This window comes from Erinaceus europaeus, chromosome 7 (genome assembly GCF_950295315.1).
Source record: "Erinaceus europaeus chromosome 7, mEriEur2.1, whole genome shotgun sequence".
In the NCBI taxonomy this organism is placed as follows: Eukaryota; Metazoa; Chordata; class Mammalia; order Eulipotyphla; family Erinaceidae; genus Erinaceus; species Erinaceus europaeus.
Window position 1 is genome coordinate 122,008,207 of NC_080168.1, and position 22,813 is coordinate 122,031,019.

General features: G+C 42.5%; 1 protein-coding gene across 4 annotated transcripts in view; it reads right to left on the reverse strand.

Moving 5' to 3' along the window:
- The window catches only part of POC1B (POC1 centriolar protein B), a 125,533-nt gene that overhangs the window by 33,112 nt on the left and 69,608 nt on the right, over positions 1 to 22,813 (reverse strand). For 2 of the 4 annotated variants that reach the window (XM_060195508.1, XM_007516206.3), the window contains exon 10: positions 21,010 to 21,090. The exons of the other annotated variants lie outside the window; for them this stretch is intronic. In XM_060195508.1, coding sequence (XP_060051491.1) covers positions 21,010 to 21,090 — 81 coding nt within the window. The remainder of the gene's footprint in view (positions 1 to 21,009; positions 21,091 to 22,813) is intronic. 4 annotated transcript variants of the gene reach the window in all.

Below are 22,813 nucleotides of genomic sequence, written 5' to 3' on the forward strand. Positions count from 1 at the left end.
TGTGTCTTCTACGGTTAGCTGTGATCTTGGACTTTTTTTTTTCTTTACCTCTTTAAGCCTTAGCAGTACTTGACTACATCACAAAGTTGTTGCAAGCATGTAAATAAACAACTTGAAATACAGTTTGTATTTAGTTCCCTAGTTACAATGACGTTCTTATTTTTTATTTTATTCTCATATTTATTTATTTATTTATTTATTTGCTTCCAGGGTTATTGCTGGGACTCGGTGCCTGTATTACAAGTCCACTGCTCTTATAAGCTATTTTCCCCTTTTGTTGCCTTTGTTGTTTTATTGTTGTGGTTATTATTATTGTTGTTATTGATGTCATCGTTGTTGGATAGGACAGAGAGAAATGGAGAGAGGAGGGGAAGACAGGAGAGGGGGAGAGTAAGATAGACACCTGCAGACCTGCTTTTCTGCTTGTGAAGCGACCCCCGTAGGTGGGGAGCTGGAGGCTCAAACAGGAATCCTTACACTGGTCTTTGTGCTTCGCGCCACGTGCGCTTAACCCACTGTGCTACCGCCTGGCCCCCTTCATTTTTATTTTTAACCAGAGCACTGACCAGCTCTGGTTTACGGTGGTGCAGGGCATGGGACATGGGACTTAGGCACTTCAGGCAGGACAGTCTGTTTGCATAAGGATTATGCTACCTTACCCCCGCCTTGGCCTTAGTTACCTATTATGATCATGCTGTAGCCTATCCCCACTTCACTGAAACCTTAACTGCAACTTTCTAGAAGGCAGAAGTCACAGCTTATCCCCTAAGTTCAGACAGCAGACGTGCCAAATACCTTCAACATGTCAGGCACACATAAGAACAAAATGTATCGAACTAAGTTTTCCAAGTTAAAAAAAAAAAAAAAAACTTCTATGACTAGTTCCTCAAATTAAATAATTAGCTATTTAAGGGCAGGCAGCACGTCAATAAATAAATGAGTCAGAGTTAGCCGGTGAATAAGCCTTAATGGAGCATGTTAACTGAGAAGTAAATGACTAAGTACATGGAATCGTGGCTGGACAAATCCAAAACAGAACATTAATGTGAGTTCACATGTAATATTAAGAAGAGAAAAGCTCTGAATCAGTCTCTAATGCTTTTTTTTAAAATACTTAGACAGAGATCCAACATTTGTCGGAAAAAGTCTGCTCCCATCCTTTTAATGGATGGCAAGTGGTTTCTTAACAATAAGCAAATTTTTCATCTAAAATATTTGATCCCTTGATAAATATTATATAACTAGATATAGTTAAAAAATCATGGCATAAATCATCCATGGAGAACAGTTTATGAGGAGAACAACAGTAGTAGAATCTTTTATTATAAATAACTGAAAATAAGATGTTATGGTAACAATCTACTGTTTTATAAAGACATATATATATATTATATTTTTTATCATTATTTTTTTAACCAGAGCACTGCTCAGCTCTGGTTGATGGAAGTGTGGGGGATTGAACCAGGCACTTTGGAGCCTCAGGCAGGAGAGTCTCTTTGTATAACCATTATGCTGTCTTCCCCCTTCCTAGATTCTTATATGTAGAAATCTGTGAGTACTTCTCTGTTATTCTTCTGGCCAAGGAAATTCAGAATCCAAAAAAACACTAAAATAATGACTTAAATTTATTATTATTATTCTTATTACCACCAGGGTTGTCTCTGGGGCTCAGTGCTGGCACTATGAACTCACCACTCCCAGCAATCATTTTTCCATTTTTTTTCTACTTTATTTGATAGGACAGAGAGAAATTGAGAGGGAAGGTGGAGTCAGAGAGGGGGAGAGAAAGAGAGACAGCAGCAGACCTGCCTCACTGCTCAGCTCATGAAAAGCTCTGCAAGTGAAGGGGAGGTGGGCCTTGAACCCTGGTCCTTTTGTATAACAGCTGCACTTAACCAGGTATGCCACTACCCAGCCACAATGACTTTGTTTATAAAGATTTTCTTTGTATACTAGTTACCATGGGGGAAAGTAATCCAAGAAATACAACATTTAAATGCTTACACAAAACTTTTTTCCCACAAATACAGATCAAAGAGAATATGAAATAGATTCTATAACTGTGGCAGTTGAGCAGTTAAGAATTATGATGATTTGGGAGTGGGAGGTGACTCAGCAGACAGGAAACAGGTCTTGCATGAATGAGGCCCTGGGATTGAACCCTGGCACTTCATTGAAACAAAAGGGGGGGGTGCTGGAGAGACAGCATAATTGTTACGGAAACAACTCCTGCCTGATGCCCCTAAGGTCCTAGGTTCAATCCCCAGCATCACTTTCAGCCAAAGTTGAGTAGTGCCTGGTCTCTGTATCTCTCTCATTAAAAATAAATAAAATACATTTTTAGGGAGTCGGGCGGTAGGACAGTGGGTTGAGTGCATGTGGCCTAAAGATCCCGGTTCGAGTCCCCGGCTCACTGCCTGCAGGGGAGTAGCTTTGCGCGTGTCTGTCTTTCTCTCCCCCTTCTCTGTCTTTCCCTCCTCTCTCCATTTCTCTCTGTCCTATCCAACAACAACACATCAAGAACAACAATGATAACTACAGCAATAGAGCAACAAGGGCAATAAAAGGAAATAAATAAAAATATAAAAATATACTTTAAAAAAAAGAAAGAAATAAAAGGCTGATGATAATTTACTTAGACACAAACACTACACACATCTATAAATATAACCAGGGAGTTCTTTTTTTAAAAATTAACTTTACTTTTGGTTACATTATTTATACATTAAAATTTTTTTATTTATTTCAAAGCTCCCCCCCGCCTTTGCAGGCAGGAACCGGGGGCTTGAACCTGGGTTCTTGCGAATTATAACTTGTGTGCTCAACCAGGAGTGCCACTGCCAGTCCCAACCAGGAAGTTCTTAAAGGGGAAGCTGTGACACTGTGAAAGTATGCCTATTACTTACAGCAATTAAACATAACTGGTTTTTCTGCTTCATATTTCAGTAACAGTATTTACCAAAATAATGAGCGTCACCCAAATAGTGATCCCTCCTCCTGGCAAAAGGGATGAACGCCAGGCCTCTGCTTGTCACAGTTGTTACCGTTCTGATAGAGCTGAGGCTTAGGGACCATGCCACAGGACACCATGGCTGCAGTAATCAATAAAATTCTCCCATTTCTACTCCCAGAATGAACGCTCCGCGCTCAAACTCTGCTTGTTTCTGGTCTCGGTAAAGAGTGCCCCCACTGACCCAGCAGCTCCAGATGTGAGAGAGAGTCGAGATCCACCTCTCTCCTCCTGAGTTCAGTCAACAAGTGCAACATTTTGTTCTCTGGCCTTTTGCATCATTTGAATCTCATGAATAAGTTTTTTATTTACCTCACTGCTCTAATCAGGGGCTCCTCATCTCATACCTACAGTATGCTACCACTGTCTCCTGTTTTTACCATGTTTCCAGTCTTCCTCTGCCTCCAAGCCATCCCCCGTCATGTTTCCAAAATAACTCTTCTGAAACTCAAATCTTTTCTTTTTGCTTCAAACCCTTTGGTGGTCCTCTCAACCATCTTAAGGGGGAATCCAAACATCTGCAGATAGACATTCATACTCCAGCTCTGTCCATCTTTTCCCTGCAGATAGTCATTCATACTCCAGCTCTGTCCATCTTTTCCCTGCAGATAGACATTCATACTCCAGCTCTGTCCATCTTTTCCCTGCAGATAGTCATTCATACTCCAGCTCCGTCCATCTTTTCCCTGCAGTGTCATCTCTGGCTGTCCACCCCCACCCAATACTGCAGCCAGTCCGAATCTCCACGGTCCCCCGACTGCACAGTCCCCTCAACCTTCCTGTGTTTGCACGTACTGAGATTCTGGTTCCACACACTAGGCAAGTTCTTAGAGAAACAGCTTGCATGTCCACCCCTTCTCGGAAGTTGTCTCTCATGGACCTTTCTGCCCCCTGACCTGACTTTTTTTCACGTGTACACACACACACACACACACACACACACACACACACATTGACCACACCACATACACACGTAGCAACACAGGTCCTAGCATGTGTCCTGTCTATCACTGCCAGCACGTGTCATCTTTTACTTACTTGTTATGTACATTGTCATTACTCGGTATGTAACAGATACTCCCACCTTAATCCACAGCTCCCAACACCCTCAGTTCATACGCCGACTATACCATATGCCTACCAATATAGCCCCTTCCTAGCCTTGCCCACTTCCTACCCTCGTTCTTGAGAAGTGAGTGTCTAGACTCAATTCTACTCAATGTCTACTGAGTCAGTCTCTGGCCTAGGTCAAGTCACTTCCCTTCAAGATGTTAACACCATGAGGTTTGCTGAACTGAGCTCAGCTCCAGTTAATCTGTGGTTAGTCCTCAGAGTTCTGGGTTGTTGGTTGTTGTTGTCTTTCCCTGCCAAGATTCACTCATTTTGGGTATGCAGAGCTATGGCAAAGAGTAACTGATTCTACAGGTATGGACTTATTTACTCTAATAAGCTAGTTGGCCAATGTTCCCATGTATGGTCTACAGGTAGCCAGAGTCAGTCACCTGTAGCTGCTATCTTAAGAAGCAGAGGGTGGGAGCCCGGCAGTGATGCACCGGGTTAAGCACACATGGCGCAAAGCACAGGGATAGGCATAAGGATCCAGGTTTGAACCCCTGGCTCCCCACCTGTATGTGTGTGTGTGTGTGGGGGTGCTTGAGAAGCAGAGAAGCAGGTCTACAGGTGTTTGTCTTTCTCTCCCCCTCTCTGACTTCCCCTCCTCTCTCCATTTCTCTCTGTCCTATCCAACAATGACGACATCAATAACAACAGTAATAATAACCACAACAATAAAACAACAAAGGCAACAAAAGGGAAAAAATAGCTTACAAGAGCAGTGGATTTGTAGTGCAGGCACCAGGCCCCAGTGATAACCTTGGAGGCAAAAAAAAGAGAGAGAGTGAGAGAGAGAGAGAGAGAGAGAGAGAGAAGAGGAAGGAGAAGGAGAAGGAGAAGGAGAAGGAGAAGGAGAAGGAGAAGCAAAATTCTGATTATTATGGTCAGTTCCAAATCCCCCACCCTAATATGAGGAAGGCAGAGGTTGGAGGAAAAGATGAAAAGTTTGAGCACATCCAGCTTTTTTTTTTTCCATTCAAACTTCATTGCCTCTGCTCTCACAAAACTTTCTTCTTAGTATTTAGAGAAAGAATTTTGTATAAAAATACAGTAGGGGGAGTCAGGCAGTAACACAGCAGGTTAAGCACATTTGATGCAAAGCATAAAGACTGGTGTAAGGATCCCAGTTCGAGCCCCCGGCTCCCCACCTGCAGGCGAGTCGATTCACAAGTGGTGAAGCAGGTCTGCAGGTGTCTGTCTTTCTCTCCCCCTCTCTGTCTTCCCCTCCTCTCTCCATTTCTCTGTCCTATCCAACAACGATGACATCAGTAACAACAACAATAAATACAATGATGAAAAAAACAAAGGCAATAGAAGGGAATAAATAATATAATAAAATTTAAAAATACAGAAGGAACGATTATAAAAGTTAATGACTGAATATAGCAGCTAGAACATTCGCATGGAGAGAATTGTGAAGGAGACTATGGAGGAAGGATCAGTTTGCATAACACGTGCAACAGGCAGAAAGGACGCCACTGTTGCCTAGAGAACAGCCTGGAGAGAGTGCCAAAGCGAAAAGCAGAGATAAACAAATAAAGCCTAGCTCCAAATAGAAAACTCGTGAATGTCGTATGTCGTCTCCCTTGGTTAATACATATGTAAAAATAGTCACCGTGCTTGGTGGCGGAAATAAATGAGACTTGACTCTTGATTAAAATATTAATCTGATGCTTTGTAGAAAACGGTTGTTCTCTTAAATAAAAAAAGAGTTTCAAATACCCCAAAGGGGAGAGAGGGCTTACTTTTGGGATACTTTTCTTAATTGTTTGATAAATCTCACTATAGCCATTTTTTAAAAAGTGGTTATAGATGCTTAGACCCAGTCTTATTTATTTTGTGTGTCTTGTGCCATTTACGGATGTTTAAATTCCTTTTTTAAAAATATTTATTTATTTATTTATTTCCTTTTTGTTGCCCTTGTTGTTTCCATTGTTGTTGTAGCTATTGTTGTTGTTGATGTCGTCGTTGTGGGATAGGACAGAGAGAAATGGAGAGAGGAGGAGAAGACAGACAGGGGGAGAGAAAGACGGACACCTGCAGACCTGCTTCACCACCTGTGAAGCGACTCCCCTGCAGTGGGAAATTCCTATTTTTTAATAATAATAATAATAATAATAAAAGACTTATAGGGGCCAGGTAGTGGTGCACCTGGTTCAGAGCATGTTACTATGCACTGAGGTTCAAATCCGCAGGCCCTACCTGTAAGGGGAAAGCTTTTTGAGTGGTGAAGCAGGGCTGCAGGTGTCTCTCTTTCTCTCTCCCTCTTTATCATCCCCATTCCTTCTCTATTTCTGACTGTCTCTATCCAATAACTAAAGATAATAAAAAAGTTTTTTTTTAACATTTATTTATTTATTCCCTTTTGTTGCCCTTGTTGTTGTTATAGTTATTACTGATGTTGTCATTGTTGGATAGGACAGAAAGAAATGAAGAAAGAAGGGGAAGAAAGGGGAGAGAAAGACAGACAGACACCTGCAGACCTACTTCACCCACTGTGAAGCGACTCCCCTGCAGGCGGGAAGCCAGGGGCTCAAACCAGGATCCTTACTCCGGTCCTTGCGCTTGGCGCCACATGCGCTAGGCGCCACATGCGCTAAACCCGCTACACTACCGACCGACTCCCTAATAAAAAAAATTTTTTTAAAAAAAGACTTATGTACTTATTTATTTTATGGAAAACAGAGATCCAGGGAGAGTGTTGTTCTTGCAAATTTGGTGCGGATGCTGGGATCACGTCCGTCCTGGGAGTCAGGCACACAGCAAGCAAGCAAGTCCCGAGCTCTCCATCTGAGGCACCTCTCTGGCCACTGTGTTGTTAAGTGTGCATGAGAGATGGGTTTTTCTGTAAACAGGAGGAAAAGTGGGATTCTATGATACACCAATGTCCTAGGTGTGAAAACAGCCGTACGTAGTTGTATGGCATTTGCAAGTCGCAGAGAGCTTATGTATATAAATGATTCCCGGAAAAACAAAGATTATCAATCTTTTAAGTACCGGGTTGTTAGAAAAGTCATCACAGGGTGGAGGGTAGATAGCATAATGGTTATGCAAACAGACTCTCATGCCTGAGGCTCCAAAGTCTCAGGTTCAATCCCCCAGACCACCATAAGACAGAGCTGAACAGTGCTCTGGTTAAAAAATAAAACAAAAAAGAAAAGTCATCATATATTTTTCTATGCAAAAATGCATCATGACTTTTCAAACAACTCAATGGTATTTGTAGCTGCCTCTTTTTCAGTAATCTTACTGTTTAGTGAGTGAGTTGTTCAAAAAAGTACACAGAATTTTCTAAACGTACCGGTCTGGGAGAGGACATTTCTAAGTCAAATTCTTGACAAGTTCAATGGATTATCAAAGTATATAATGGCTTTACTTTGTCATAATAATGTTTTCCCAGTTCTGTTAAAAAAAAATTACTTTTTTTATTATCCTGAAATTTTATTAAATGAATAGGCCCCAAATAACTACTGCTGAAAGATTAATCTTTATACACCATTGTTCTACACCTGATGTTAGATCACACTTCAAATGAGTATATTTTGCGAAATATTAGCTTTAGTGGATAGGCAGAGTGGGGCGCAGATTCATTTTACTGAGCACCGAGCCTTTAACAACAGAACTTCACAACAAGGAACTCTGAAGTGCTCCTGAAAGTCTCACCTGTAAGGGAAGAGGGACAATGGATAGTTCAAGTGGGAGGGTGTCTGCTTTGTCATGCTGGCAACAACCCCTTCCCTCCAGGCAGTTTCACTCTTGTTCTTGGCTAAGCTAGAGTTGTACCATTCCAGAGCTGAATACTTCAGAGCTGAACACCCCAGAGCTGAACACTCCAGAGCTGTTACACCCCAGAGCTGAACACTCCAGAGCTGAACACTCCAGAGCTGAACACCCCAGAACTGAACACTCCAGAGGTGAATATCCCAGAGCTGAACACCCTAGAACTGAACACTCCAGAGCTGAACACCCCAGAGCTGTTACACTTCAGAGCTGAATACTTCAGAGCTGAACACCCCAGAGCTGAAGAGTTGAACACCCCAGAGCTGAACACTCCAGAGCTGTTACACCCCAGAGCTGAACACTCCAGAGCTGAACACTCCAGAACTGAACACCCCAGAGCTGAACACTCCAGAACTGAACACTCCGGAACTGAACACTCCAGAGCTGAACACCCTAGAACTGAACACTTCAGAGCTGAATACTTCAGAGCTGAACACCCCAGAGCTGAACACTCCAGAGTTGAACACCCCAGAGCTGAACACTACAGAGCTGTTACACCCCAGAGCTGAACACTCCAAAACTGAACACTACAGAGCTGTTACACCCCAGAGCTGAACACTCCAGAGCTGAACACTCCAGAGCTGAACACCCCAGAACTGAACATTCCAGAGCTGAACATCCCAGAGCTAAACACCCCAGAACTGAACACTCCAGAGATGAACACCCCAGAGCTGTTACACTTCAGAGCTGAATACTTGAGAGCTGAACACCCCAGAGCTGAACACTCCAGAGCTGAACACCCTAGAACTGAACACTTCAGAGCTGAATACTTCAGAGCTGAATACTCCAGAGCTGTTACACCCCAGAACTGAACACTCCAGAGCTGAACACTCCAGAGCTGAACACCCCAGAGCTGAACACCCCAGAGCTGTTACACTTCAGAGCTGAATACTTGAGAGCTGAACACCCCAGAGCTGAACACTCCAGAGCTGAACACTCCAGAGCTGTTACACCCCAGAGCTGAACACTCCAGAGCTGAACACCCCAGAACTGAACACTCCAGAGTTGAACACCCCAAAACTGAACACTCCAGAGCTGTTACACCCCAGAGCTGAACACTCCAGAGCTGAACACCCTAGAACTGAACACTTCAGAGCTGAATACTTCAGAGCTGAACACCCCAGAGCTGAACACTAGAGAGCTGTTACACCCCAGAGCTGAACACTCCAGAGCTGAACACCCTAGAACTGAACACTTCAGAGCTGAATACTTCAGAGCTGAACACTCCAGAGCTGAACACTCCAGAGCTGAACACCCCAGAGCTGAACACTCCAGAGCTGTTATACTCCAGAACTGAACACTCCAGAGCTAAACACCCCAGAGCTGTGACACTCCAAAGCTAAACACCCCAGAACTGAACACTCCAGAGCTGAACACCCCAGAACTGAACACTCCAGAGCTGAACACCCCAGAACTGAACACTCCAGAGCTGAACATTCCAGAGCTGAATACCCTAGAACTGAACACTCCAGAGCTGTTACACTCTAGAGCTGAACACCCCAGAACTGAACACCCCAGAGCTGTTACACTCCAGAGCTGTTATACTCCAGAACCGAACACTCCAGAGCTGAACACTCCAGAGCTGAATACTCCAGAGCTGAACACTTCAGAGCTGAACACTCCAGAGCTGTTACACTCCAGAACTGAACACACCAAAGCTGAACACTCCAGAGCTGTTACACTCCAGAGATGAACACTCCAGAGCTGAACACTTCAGAGCTGAACACTCCAGAGCTGTTACACTCCAGAACTGAACACACCAAAGCTGAACACTCCAGAGCTGAACACTCCAGAGCTGAACACCCCAGAGCTTACATGCCAGAGCTGAACATCCCAGAACTCACCACTCCAGAGCTGAACACTCCAGAGTTGTACTGTGGATTTTTCTATAACAAATGAAGGAAAGCAAACAAGAAGACATCCTGTTATCAATAAACTTGCACGTCATTACTAAAAATAATTTGTCTAGAATTTAAAATTTGTCAAAATCAAATGTCAGGAGCCAGAACGTAGCTCCCCTAAGACAAACGTATGCCTTGTTATATATAAGGCATCAAATCCAGAGTCACACACAATGTATTTAGTTGTTATTAGATATGGCATGGCTATACTACATTCTATCTATTGATATATTTTTATTTAATTAGTAACCTTCTAAAGGATAATCTCAATTGTGTCTCCTTTTTCTTATTGTGAATTATACTGGAATAAACATCCTTGAGTAGAAACCTTTGGGTATACATCATAATCCTTCTTACGAATAATTTGGCATCTTTAGAATTCAAGACCTACTAGGAAAAAGGAACCACAACAGTTACTTTAACCTAGAGAATTTAATACAGAGAACTGGTTAGATAAGTTTAGAAATCCGTAAAGGCTAAATAGGAATGCAGAGGTAAAAAAAAAAAAAAAAAAAAAAAAAGTAAATAGAAAATGCACGGAAAAAAAAAAACTACTTTTGTAAGACTAGGGGGACAAAAGAAAGAGGATGGATTATTGAGAGCCAGACACTGAGTAGAAATGGTTTCTTCGTAGAAGGGAAAAGGAATGTTCACTAAAAAGACATTCTGAGAAGGAAGAGGAAATGCCTGTCATTCCTTCTCCATCCTCTCTTCAATTTAAAACAAACAACAAGTAACTCTTAATGTGCTTTGGTAAAATAAGCCAAACAAACACAAGCAAAGTAAAGGAATTTTACCACTATAATAAACACTGAAGCCTCCCAAATTTCTGTAGTGATTTGGAAAGCAATGTACTTTAGAAAATGCCACACTGTCTAAAAACTGGTCTTCGTGGCAATTCATTATGATCTCAAGCAAAGGCAAAAATTGTAGGAACTAAAGGGAAAAATAGAAGGTCAAATTATATCAAAATATTCTTCAACTGTAAAAGCAAACAAGTCAATTTTTAAAAAAATTTTTAATTTTATTTTACCAGAGCACTGCTCATCTCTAGTTTATGATGGTATGGGGGATTAAATCTGAGACCTTGGAGCCTCGGGCATGAAAGTCTCTTTGCATAACCACTAGGCTATCTTCCCCATGCTCAATTTGACTTTAATGATGCATGTATCAACACCGAAGTGACACTGTTACATATTCTTGAGGATATATGATTGTGCACACAGTGTGATGACTTCCTCTGTTTAACTGTCTCAGAGAGTTAAAGGCCAGGAAACAGAGATGCAGAAAGAACTAAACAAGACACAGAGAAGACTAAGCAAAGACCGGCACTGGGTCTTACTGGTTCATCTGGAACACGAGAATTTTTAATCTCTGAAGCCCTAACACATTTGAAATCATCTGACATCATGAAATACAACTAACTGACTGAAAATATTCACATTAATTTTGGCGCATGCTCCCAGAGGTATAAAGAATAGGGAAGTTTCCAATGGAGGGGATGGGACACAGAACTCTGGTGGTGGGAACTGGATGGAATTATATCCGTTATCGTATGATCTTGTTAATCATTATTAAATCACTAAAATAAAAATAAAAAATCACATTAGTAGACTCACTACTTCCACCATACAATTTGTTATCATATGGTCAAATATATAAATGAAGGAATACAGGTGAGTAGCTGGCGTTGTATAAATAGCGCAAAGTAACTCAAGACCAAATAGGCATAGATGAACTGAACAGCCGAAAGCTCAGTTCCTTCTTTTTCAGGAGAGACTCTGACAGCCACAGGAACAGCCTTTGACTTTATAGGAAGCCATCCTCTCGGTCAGCAGGAAGCTCATTCCGGACTGTCAGTCCAGGAGATGAGTACTTTCCAGAGTGCTACCGTAGTCATTTCCTGTGTGAAAGCCTCTGGCATTCCTCAGGGTGCATTGCTTCTCATCTCAGAGGATGTTGTTCTTCCCCCAGGAAGAGGAAGGAACCAGTTGTTACTGGATGTGTGGGCTGAGTGCTGTCAGGCATTTTCTGCATGCCTCAGCCTTGGCTGTGGGAACTGGGGATGCGGCTTAGATTCCCAGGCCTGGGGCGGGAGCTATCACGGCAGCAGACAGGAGTCACACAGTGTCACAGGAAATTAATTGGAAGGTGGAAATGCTACCTAGAAAGCCAGCCATTTCAGTTCTCAGAAAACCACGGATTTTTCTAGGGGAAATTCTAGAAAGGATTTACTTTGCCTGGCTCCCAAATAACGCTTTGTTATTGTTATGAACTTATACAATTCACACAGAAAAATAAGTCAGTATTAGTTCCGCTGCAAAAAAAAATGTTAAACTAGCACTTTGCTTTAGCATTTAACTACTTATACAACTTCTCATATAAGAAAAGCCATTTAACTTTTCATTAACTAATAGAAATTAGTAAGTTTTTAGAGTTAAATCAAACACTTGAGGCTCAGTGATAATTGATTTTTTTTTTAAAAGTCTATTTTATTTTATTTGGCAGGAGAAAAGTCTGACTCAGGCTACTTATCTATTAGGAAGTTCACAGATTTCTAGATATCCTCTTTTAAAAAGTGCATGCTCATTTAAGAAACTAAAAAGGTTTAATTGATTTTTTTACAATTCTCAAAAACATTTTTTCTAAAGGTCAACTATCACATTCACAACTGTTAGTAGTTTTTATAACATATGGGTTATGGTGTACTTTAAAGGCATGGATGCCACTCATTTAGAAATAGTCTTTCCTCATCTCTAGTGCTTCTCATCTCTAAAATAATTTGTAGCTGAAATAATATAGATGCTGTCTTATATTCTGAATGGTTAACAGACTGGGTAAAATGTCTTTTACCTCACTTCTGTGAAATTATCACTGTACACCCCATCAGCTAGGGCCTTAATGGGGGAGTCCTGAGATTCCCAAACAGACATGATGGGCCTAGACCTCAAATAAATCCCTTTCTTTATTGTTATCGATCATTTCTATCAGGAACAACACAACAGACCCCTCTGTGGGCCCGCACAGGACCTTGCCCTCAACTTGGATCAACAATGGTAGAGAATGTTCCATCCTCTGAAGGGAAGATGGACAACATACTCTATGCTACACCTGAGGAAGATGGGTCCTGATATTGGGGCAGCTTAGAATGTTCCTACTCATGACCACAGAATGTGAGCTCAGATCTACAGGGATGCAGAGGTCACATAAGCTCCTAAGCTGAATATGGGCCCCAGACCAAATCAGATCAATGGGGTCTATAGTCAACAATATTTATACACCTTTCTGTTCCTTTTTCCAGCCATGACATCATCTCCCCAGACAATAACTTGGATCCACTTGCATATCAGATTTCAGGATCAGGAGAAAAAAAGAAAAAAAAAAAACTAATATAGCCACAGGCCCTTTGGAATATAACTAAAATATGCCTACTAGCTATCTACAAAATGGAGGACCCCCCCAACTCTTCACCTGCACTATTCCAGCCTTTAGGTACACGACTGTCAACATTTTGTTTGGCTTTGTATGTTAACTCTCTTTTCAACCACCAGGTTCCAGATGCTAGCAGGATGCCAACCAGACTTCCCTGGACAGACAACCCTACCAATGTGTCCTGGAGCTCCACTTCCCCAGAGCCCTTCCCCACTAGGGAAAGAGAGGCAGGCTGGGAGTATGGATTGGCCTGTCAACGCCCATGTTCAGAAGCCAAACCTTCCACCTTCTGCACCCCACAATGACCTTGGGATTCTTAGGAAAGCTATCAGGGGAGGGGAAGGGATACAGAGTTCTGGTGGGAATTGTGTGGAGTTGTACCCCTCTTATCCTATGGTTTAGTCAATGTTTTCTTTTTATAAATAAAAAAACTAACAAAAGAAATTATCACTGTATGTCTATTTTTTAAATGGCCTTGACAAATTCACTTCCCTTAGACTTTCAAAGGGCAGTGTTTAAAAATGATTTCTCAACCCTGCTGAGAATTCATCTTTCACTCCTTTCATTTTGACTCTAAAATGTCGAAAGTTACATCTCAGCCTTTTGAGTTATGAGATTTAAAAAAAAAAAAAAAATCACTGTATCTTACTTCCTCTACTGACTCATTTGAAATTAAGCGAACGTCCTTTTAAGAAAGAAGGATGGATTTTTGAAGGCTAGTAAAACCAGAGATTTGGAGTCTACAAATGTCTGTGTCCATTTCCTTTACACTTAGAACAGGGGCAGGATAAGAAGACGGCAGAGTGCCTTAAGATACCATAAAAACGTTTCCCAAAGTTTAGCAGGTCACAGTCTACTTACCAACAAACACCTAATGTCCAAAATCATATGCTCTGTACTTAACAAATGAAAAGCCACCTGATACACTGTACCAAAGCTTAAAGGGTATAGAAAGAAACCTTATCTACTCGACAGGGTAGAGATTCTTGCTATGCCGCAAATACTAGCAGACAGAAGCGGAGTGAAAAGCAGGAGGTTTAGGCAACATGCTTTTTACTGATCTTTCCTGGAGAAGCAAACGGGGACTCTGAGGGGAACAGAGCACATGCTACCACTGTACATTTTCAGAGTTACAGATTTTAGTCCTGAGACGTTTCATTTTGCACACACTGTGTTCTTTCAAGCCAGTCTCTCCAAATCTCTGCTTATATAAATGGCAGGCAACTGGAATCACTCCACACTTGTTATGCAATGTTGTCTAATAACCAGGACTGGCTGTTGCCACAACACCCCTGGAAATACTCTCTCTGTATATATGCAAGGTTACTCTTTGTGTGTCTATATATTTTGTCAATACATTCATATTTTTTTAGATACCATATACCATCTGACAATCTCCATGAAAGTATGTGACCTTTTAAATTAAAGAAAGAAAAAAAAGAAAAGAAAAGAAAGGAGAGAAAAGAGGAAAGAAAAAGATAGAAATCAACCCACGCAGATGCAAAAATCTTTTCGAAAGAGAATCAATAGTATCTTTGCTGAAAAGTGCAAGACTAACTGACATCTAGGAAGCAATGTGTTTTCCAACTGCTCTTTCAAAAGTCACCGAAACAGCCGGCAGATCCATCTGATCATTTTCCTGATTCTGAAAATTAATAAGACAGGAAAACCACAATTCTTTATCTCTGGGAAACCCCTTTAGCAAGATGATTCCAATCTGGGGGGATATCTCAGCTGCCCTGGGGTTACCTTACTATTCCTGGGAATCCCACAGCTGTTATTCAACCTGTCAGGTAACCCACCTGGCTCTTCCTTCAGAAAATGCCGAGAATCACCACTTAGCACCACCTCCTCTGCTACCATTCTTGGTCAAGTCAATGCTGCCTCCTGTTGGATTATTTCATCAACTTTCTCAGGGCCTCCTTGCTAGGTCCCCTGCTCCCCCCCACCCTGCCCTCCAGGAATTCTCAACAGACTAGCTGGAGTGAACCTATTCAACTGTAAATCAGATGCTGTACTTCCCAAGCCTTTCAAGAAACCCTCCTGGTGACACTCCCCTTCTCTCTCTCTCTGCCTCCAGGGTTACCTCTGGGATTAGGTTTCTGCACTATGAATCCACTGCTCCTGGTGGCCATTTTTTCTATTTTACTGAATAGGACAGAGAGAAATTGAGAGAGGAGGGGAAGAGAGAGAGGGAGAGAAAAAGATAGGCACCTGCAGATCTGCACCTCTCCACTTGTGAAGTGTTTCCCCACCCCTGCAGGTGGGAAGCTGGGGTTCAAACCTGGATCCTTGCCCTTAGTCCAACGTGCTCTTAATGGGGTGCACTACTGCCCAGTCCCCTCTCTCACCTATCCCTACATCCCTGCTTGTCTGCTTCTCTCAGGTATCCGATGAGCCCAGTTAATTTCTTACTCCTCAAATCTTGTCATTGTGCCACCTGAAATGCATCGTTCCTAGGCCACAGGGATACTTTGGCAGGTGGGCGTGCGCCTGCCATTACCTGTGGCCCAGGTCTGAACCCTGGCAACACATGGGAGACGCTAGGGCACTGGAGGAGACCCTGGTCTTACGTTCTCTCTCTCTTTCTCAATGAAAAAGTGACCTAGAGCCACAAAAACAACCCCGCACAGAAAGGACTACTACTCTTCTTCAGCTCCTGTGCTTTTTTTGTCCACTACACTTTTTGGCAGTGGTGGAATCTGTGAATTAACCATTTCTCCACGAGACTATCGAGGGTTGGTTTGTCTGGGGCAGGTATTTTGGTTATTTCCATTGGCTAGAGCCAAGAACAGTGAGTGTGCGGACTAGTCCCTCAATAAAGACTGATGGGGAGCTTCCTGCATCTCCACCGCATCTGTTACCCTTTGAGTAAAGGCAATTTAAAGACCCAAATTAAATTGACTCCTTTTCGTGACCATGGTACCTAATTTCACTCAGAGGCATCTTCTTCTTCTTTTATTCTTTTTTAAGTCTTATTTTTATTCCCTTTTATTGCCCTTGTTGTTTTATTGCTGTAGTTATTGTTGTTATTGATGTTGTTGGATAAGACAGAGAGATGGAGAGAGGAGGGGAAGACAGAGAGGGGGAGAGAAAGACAGACACCTGCAGACCTGCTTCACTGCCTGTGAAGCAACTCCCTGCAGGTGGGGAGCCAGGGGCTTGAACTGGGATCCTTACTCTGGTCCTTGTGCTTTGCACCACCTGCGCTTAACCTGCTGCGCTACCGCCCGACTCCCAGAGGCATCTTCTTTTTACCTACTTTTTCCTACCTGGAATGTCCCAATCAAACTTTTATTCATTTCTGGTCGGGTCAGAAACTGGTTAGAGGTTTTTCTATTAGAACATTCTTGAGTTTCCTCCCGTATACCCAGCCATCTGTATACTGCACAGACCAACGATCAGACCACTTAGGCAAACAACTAGCCTCAAAACCAAGCAAGAAGGGAAACCAACTCCATTCTGCAATGCAACAAACGTGCTTTTATGCTACTAAGAAATTTTGCAAATAAGGGTTCAAATGTTTTTCATCACTTTAATTGGGAGGAATGATGATTTATTTACAAGTCTGCTGGAGTCATAAGTGTATTTTTCTTTATTCCTCTCCCTCTCCCTATCTCTCTATCTCTCTGTTTCTCTCTCTGCCTCCAGGGTTACTGCTGGGGCTTGTTGCCTGCACTATGGATCCAGTGCTCCTGGAGGCCATTTGTCACATTTCTGTTGTTATTTGATAGGGCAGAGAGAAATCCAGAGAGGAGAAATAGTCAGAGAGGGGGAGAGAAAGATAGACACCTGCAGACCTGCTTCACTGCTTGTGAAGCGACTCCCCTGCAGGTGGGGAGCCAGGGGCTTGAACAGGGATCTTTGTGCCGGTCCTTGTGCTTGGTGCCATATGTGCTTAACCTGCTGTGCTACTGCCTGTCCCGCCCCCCCCCCTTTTTCTTTTTACCAGAGCACTGCTCAGCTCTGATTTATAGCAGTGCAGATTGCACCTGGACTTTGGAGTGTCAGGCAGAAGAGTCTCTTTGCGTAACTGTGATGCTGTCTACCCCGGCCCACATGTGCAGTTTCTTACCTACCCATGATAGGCGCAGCTCACCACACCCTCCACCAATCTGTCATCTTCCTCCACATAGGGCATTGGCCCCACCCCCCTCACTTTAATCTCTACCCTCCACCCCATTTATGGTTTAAATCATAGCTAATTAAAGGTTCACCCAGTATTTTCCCTGTCTTTGTTAAGTTACTGCTATGAGTGATATCATCTAGTATCTGTTCTATATCTGGCTTATTTCACTCAAGAACAGTCTTTATAATGTATCATCTCAGTGAAATAAATTTCTAAAGCAAGCTTTCTCCCTATATACATAAACAAGACAAAGGAAACACCAAATAAGCGATAACACACACACACACACACACACACACACACGGCAAAAGCTGCCTTTCAACATTGCTTTTCGGCTTCTAAGATGTCTCTTGATTTTGACACCATGACCACTTGTAATGTTAGCACCACAAATATCTGATGCAATTGTGCCTTGTGCCCCAGAAGGAACAAGTCACCTGTACAATTAGGTCGAATTTGTGCAGAAGCCAAAGAAAAGCAACCCCTGTGTAGAGTCTACAGATTACTAGTCAGGAGTCAGGTGGTAGCATAGTGGTAGCTATGCACGTGGCAAAGCGCAAGGACTGGCGTAAGGATCCCAGTTCGAGACCCCAGCTCCCCATGTGCAGGGGTGTTGCTTCACAGGCGGTGAAGCAGGTCTGCAGGTGTCTGTCTTTGTCTCCCCCTCTCTGTCTTCCCCTCCTCTCTCCATTTCTCTCTGTCCTATCTAACAACAACAACATCAATAACAGCAACAATAATAACTACAACAACAATGAAAAACAGCAAGGGTAACAAAAAGGAAAATAAATATAAAAAAACTTAAAATAAAAGGAATTACTAGTCAATGAATGGTAAGGCAAACAGCTGGTAATCAGTTGAGTCAAAAGACAGACATGTGTAATTTAAAGGACAGAACTTTGGAGAATCTGCTCTGCTGGGAGGCTAACACTGAAAGGAACCTTCACTCATTTGAGTTCTTTCTGGAGTAGGACAGACGCAACAAGAGACTAGTCTTCCGCACAATTTCTCTACAAGAAATAGAATTCTTAGGGGCCAGGCTGTGGCGCACTTGGTCAAGTGCTTACATTACAGTGCGCAAGGACCCAGGTTCAAGCCCCCTGGTCCCCACCTGCAGGGGGAAAGCTTCACAAGTGGTGAAGCAGGGCTGCAGGTATCTCTCTGTCTCTCTCCCTCTCTCTCTCTCTCTCTTGCCCTCTCAATTTCTCTGTCTCTATAAAATAATAAATAAATAAAACATTTAAAAATATATATAATTCTTGATGAATGCTCTGGAGAAGTTTGTCAAGTCACATCAAGGTTGTGATTTGTTTGTTTGCTTTTTTTTTTAAGCCACCCATTAATAATTAACGCTTCATATTTAGGAATACAGTAAGTATCACCCGAGTGTCACCAAGGACCATGGACTCACAGACTAGTAAAATCTATGGCAGCAAAGACATGCCCTGACAATAAGCAGACTCAGCTTGAAAGGCTGAAACTGGAGGTCGGGTGGTGGTGCAGTGGGTTAAGCGCACGTGGCGCAAAGCGCAAGGACCAGTGTAAGGATCCGGGTTTGAGCCCCCAGCTCCCCACCTGCAGGGGAGTTGCTTCACAGACGGTGAAGCAGGTCTGTAGGTGTCTATCTTTCTCTCCCCCTCTCTGTCTTCCCCTCCTCTCTCCATTTCTCTCTGTCCTATCCAACAATGAACAACATCAACAATGGTAATAATAATAACCACAACGCTACAACAACAAGGGCAACAAAAGGGGGAAAAATGGCCTCCAGGAGCGGTGGATTCATGGTGCAGGCACAGAACCCAGGAGGAAAAAAAAAAAGAAAGAAAGAAAGAAAGAAAGAAAGAAAGAAAGAAAGAAAGGCTGAAACTGCCAACATCAGAAGGCTGAATACACCAAGTAAAGGGGACAGGTGGTGGCACCCCTGGTTAAGCACACATATTAAAGTGTGAAGTGACCCAGGTTCAAGCCCCTGGTCCCCAATTGCAGGGGGGACGTTTCATGAGTGGGGATGCAGGGCTGCAGGTGTCTCTGCCTCTTTTCCCCTCTACCTCTCCCCCTCTCAATTTCTCTCTGTAGAAAAAAATACAGTAAGTAAATAAAGTGTATGTATATGACTCTTATGAACAAAACTGGAAGTGTTAAAATAATTCTCTATTGTTGGATAAGTCACTAGAGGAGTGCAACAGGGGGAAATGATTCTTACAGCTTCTAAGGAGAAGAATGGAAGTGTGCTTAGTACCTCCGAATAACAATTTACACAGAGGGAAGTATGTTCTGGTGGGGCAGCAAGGGAAATGAGACATAGGTGCATCTTGTTAAGAGACCAGACAGTGAATGGATAAAACTGTCCAGGGTGGTCTGGGAGGTGGCGCAGTGGATAAAGCACTAGACTCTCAAGCATGAGGTCCCGAGTTCAGTCCCTAGCAGCACATGTACCAAAGTGATGTCTGGTTCTCTCTCTCTCTCTCTCTCTCTCTCTCCTCTTGTCTTTCTCATAAATAAATGAAACCTTAAAAAAAAAATAGGAAGTCGGGCGGTAGCACAGCGGTTAAGCGCAGGTGGCGCAAAATGACCGGCGAGAGGATCCCGGTTCAAGCCCCCGGCTCCCCACCTGCAGGGGAGTCGGTTCACAAGCGGTGAAGCAGGTCTGCAGGTGTCTATCTTTCTCTTCCCTCTCTATCTCCCCCTCCTCTCTCCATTTCTCTCTGTCCTATCCAACAACGAAGACATCAATAACTACAACAATAAAATAACAAGGGCAAAAAGAATAAATATTAAAATAAATAAATAAAAAATAAAGAAATAGAGGAAATTCTGCTGTGGTTTGAATTGCTATGTGGAAAAAAAATTAGACATGTAGTACAAACTATTTTGTGTGTGTGTGTGTGTGTGTGTGTGTGTGTGTGTGTATGTGTGTCTGTCTGTCTATCTGTCTGCCAGCATGCCTACCTGCCTGCCTCCAGGGTACCATTTGACTTGGTGCCTACACTTCAAATCCACTGCTCCTGGTGGCTATTTTTTCCCCATTTTTGTTGAGTTTGTTGTTGCTTTTGTTGTCGTTGTTGTTGGATAGGACAGAGAGAAATGGAGAGAGGAGGGGAAGACAGAGAGAAGGAGAGAAAGACAGACACCTGCAGACCTGCTTCACCGCTTCTTGTGAAGCAACCCCCCTGCAAGTGGGGAGCCGGGGACTTGAACCGGGATCCTTGCGACAGTCCTTGTGCTTTGTACTATGTGCACTTGCTTAACCTGCTGTACTACCGCCAGCCCCCCAAACTATTTTATTTTATTTTACTGTTGACTGAAATCAGTAATTACCAATAAAGAAATTAAAAAAAAAAAAATAGTCCAGGGTTGTCAGTTGCCAGTTCCCCCCAACACACACCAGAATTGGCACTGCTCCCCCTTGTGGCTATTCAGACACGGACATGGTGTAGACAGGACTCAAACATACAAGGTGTTCTCCATGTTAAAAGTTAGGGCAGTAGGAGCATTTTATTTCCTTGCCCACACACCTCTTAAAGGGGTGTCAAATTAAAGGATTGTCGGAAAAGTCGTGACACAATTTTTCTGTGCAAAACGGCACTGTGACTTTTCCAACAGCCTGATGTTAAAACAGCACAAGGATGTCGGAGAAAACTTACCAAGGAAGAATCAAAAGAAAGAATATCCACAACAGGGGGTGTAGAGGTCTGTAGATCCATTACTTCAAGCTTTGGATTAATCTGTGTATGTATATTAAGCAAGTTAATATTCGAGATTTTTTTTATATACCATAAGAAATTGGATGATATTTGTAACAACCTTGATGGCAGTTCTTAGTATATCAGAATGTCGGCATATTAACAGAAATCAGAATGTTGGCATATTAACAAGGATGCAAAAAATGTATTTTTTTAAAGTTAGTCTATCAAATCAATCTTTGTATCATAAAATAACATGATAAACAAGCTGAACATACGCTGGAAATAAAAACTTGTGTTTATCTGTAAAAAAAGAAAAAAAATCAATGAGATCCCGGCCGATTCAGTAAGAAAAGGATTAACAGGTATAAAAACAGTAGAAATGAAATTATCGGGAGTCCGGCGGTAGCGCAGCGGGTTAAGCAAGCACGGCGCAAAGCGCAAGGACCAGCATAATGATCCGGGTTCGAGCCCGTAGCTCCCCACCTGCAGGGGAGTCGCTTCACAGGCAGTGAAGCAGGTCTGCAGGTGTCTGTCTTTTTCTCCCCCTCTCTGTCTTCCCCTCCTCTCTCCATTTCTCTCTGTCCTATCCAACAATGACAACAGCAATAATAACTACAACAATAAAAAAAAAGCAAGGGCAACAAAAGGGAATAAATAAATAAATGTTTATAAAAAATGAAATGAAATTATCATTTGTGTACTTTTAAAGTAAATGTGTTTATTTACTTATTTATTGGCCAGAGGCAGAGAGAAACCAAGAGAGAAGGGAAAGACAGTAAGGGAGAGAGAAAGAGAGAGAGAGAGAGACACCTGCAGCACTGTTTCACACTTGTGAAGCTTTCCCTTTGAAGGTCAGGACCTAGGGCTTGGAGCCTTGTTACTGGGGTTGCCACTGCCTGGTCCCACCATTCACATATAATACAATTATCTATGGAAAATCTCTAGGGAATCTAATGCTAAGTCATTAGAATGAGAGTTTCCTAGATCCAAAATTGAGTCACAAAATCAGTTGCACTTCTGCACTTAGTTTAAAATTGCAAATTTTAGAAAGAAATTATTTTATTTTATTTTATTTCTTTATTGGGGAATTAATGTTTTACATTCAACAGTAAGTACAATAGTTTGTACATGCATAACATTCCCCAGTTTCCCATTTAACAGTACAACCCCCACTATGTCAGTTATCATCCTTCATGGACCTGTATTCTCCCCACCCACCCACCCCAGAGTCTTTTACTTGGGGGCAATATGCCAATTATTTATGGCACTAAAAAAAACTAAAAAAAAAACACACATCAGAATAAACATACAAAGATGCACTAAGACCTTCATGAAAAATAATGACCCTCAAGGGTCCGGTGACAGTGCACACGGTCCAGTTAAGCGCACACTGTGCGAAGCGCACAGACCGGCGTAAAGATCCCGGTTCGAGCCCCTGGCTCCTCACCTGCAGGGAGAGTCACCTCATGAGCGGTGAAGCAGGTCTGCAGGTGTCTGTCTTTCTCTCTCCCTCTCTATCTCCCTGTCCCCTCTCAATTTCTCTCTGTCCTATCTAATAAAAGACGAAAAAAAGAAAAAAAAAGGGGGGGGGGAATGTCTGCCAGGCGTTGTGGCTTTTGAATGCCAGCACCAATCCCCAGCAACTGAAGGCAAAAAAAAGAGTTAAAAAAAAAAAAAAGGTGGGTTGATAAATCAACAGAAAAAGGAGGATTTACAGTTAAGGCAACTGGCTCCCTATATGAATCTTTGCCTTACATCACAA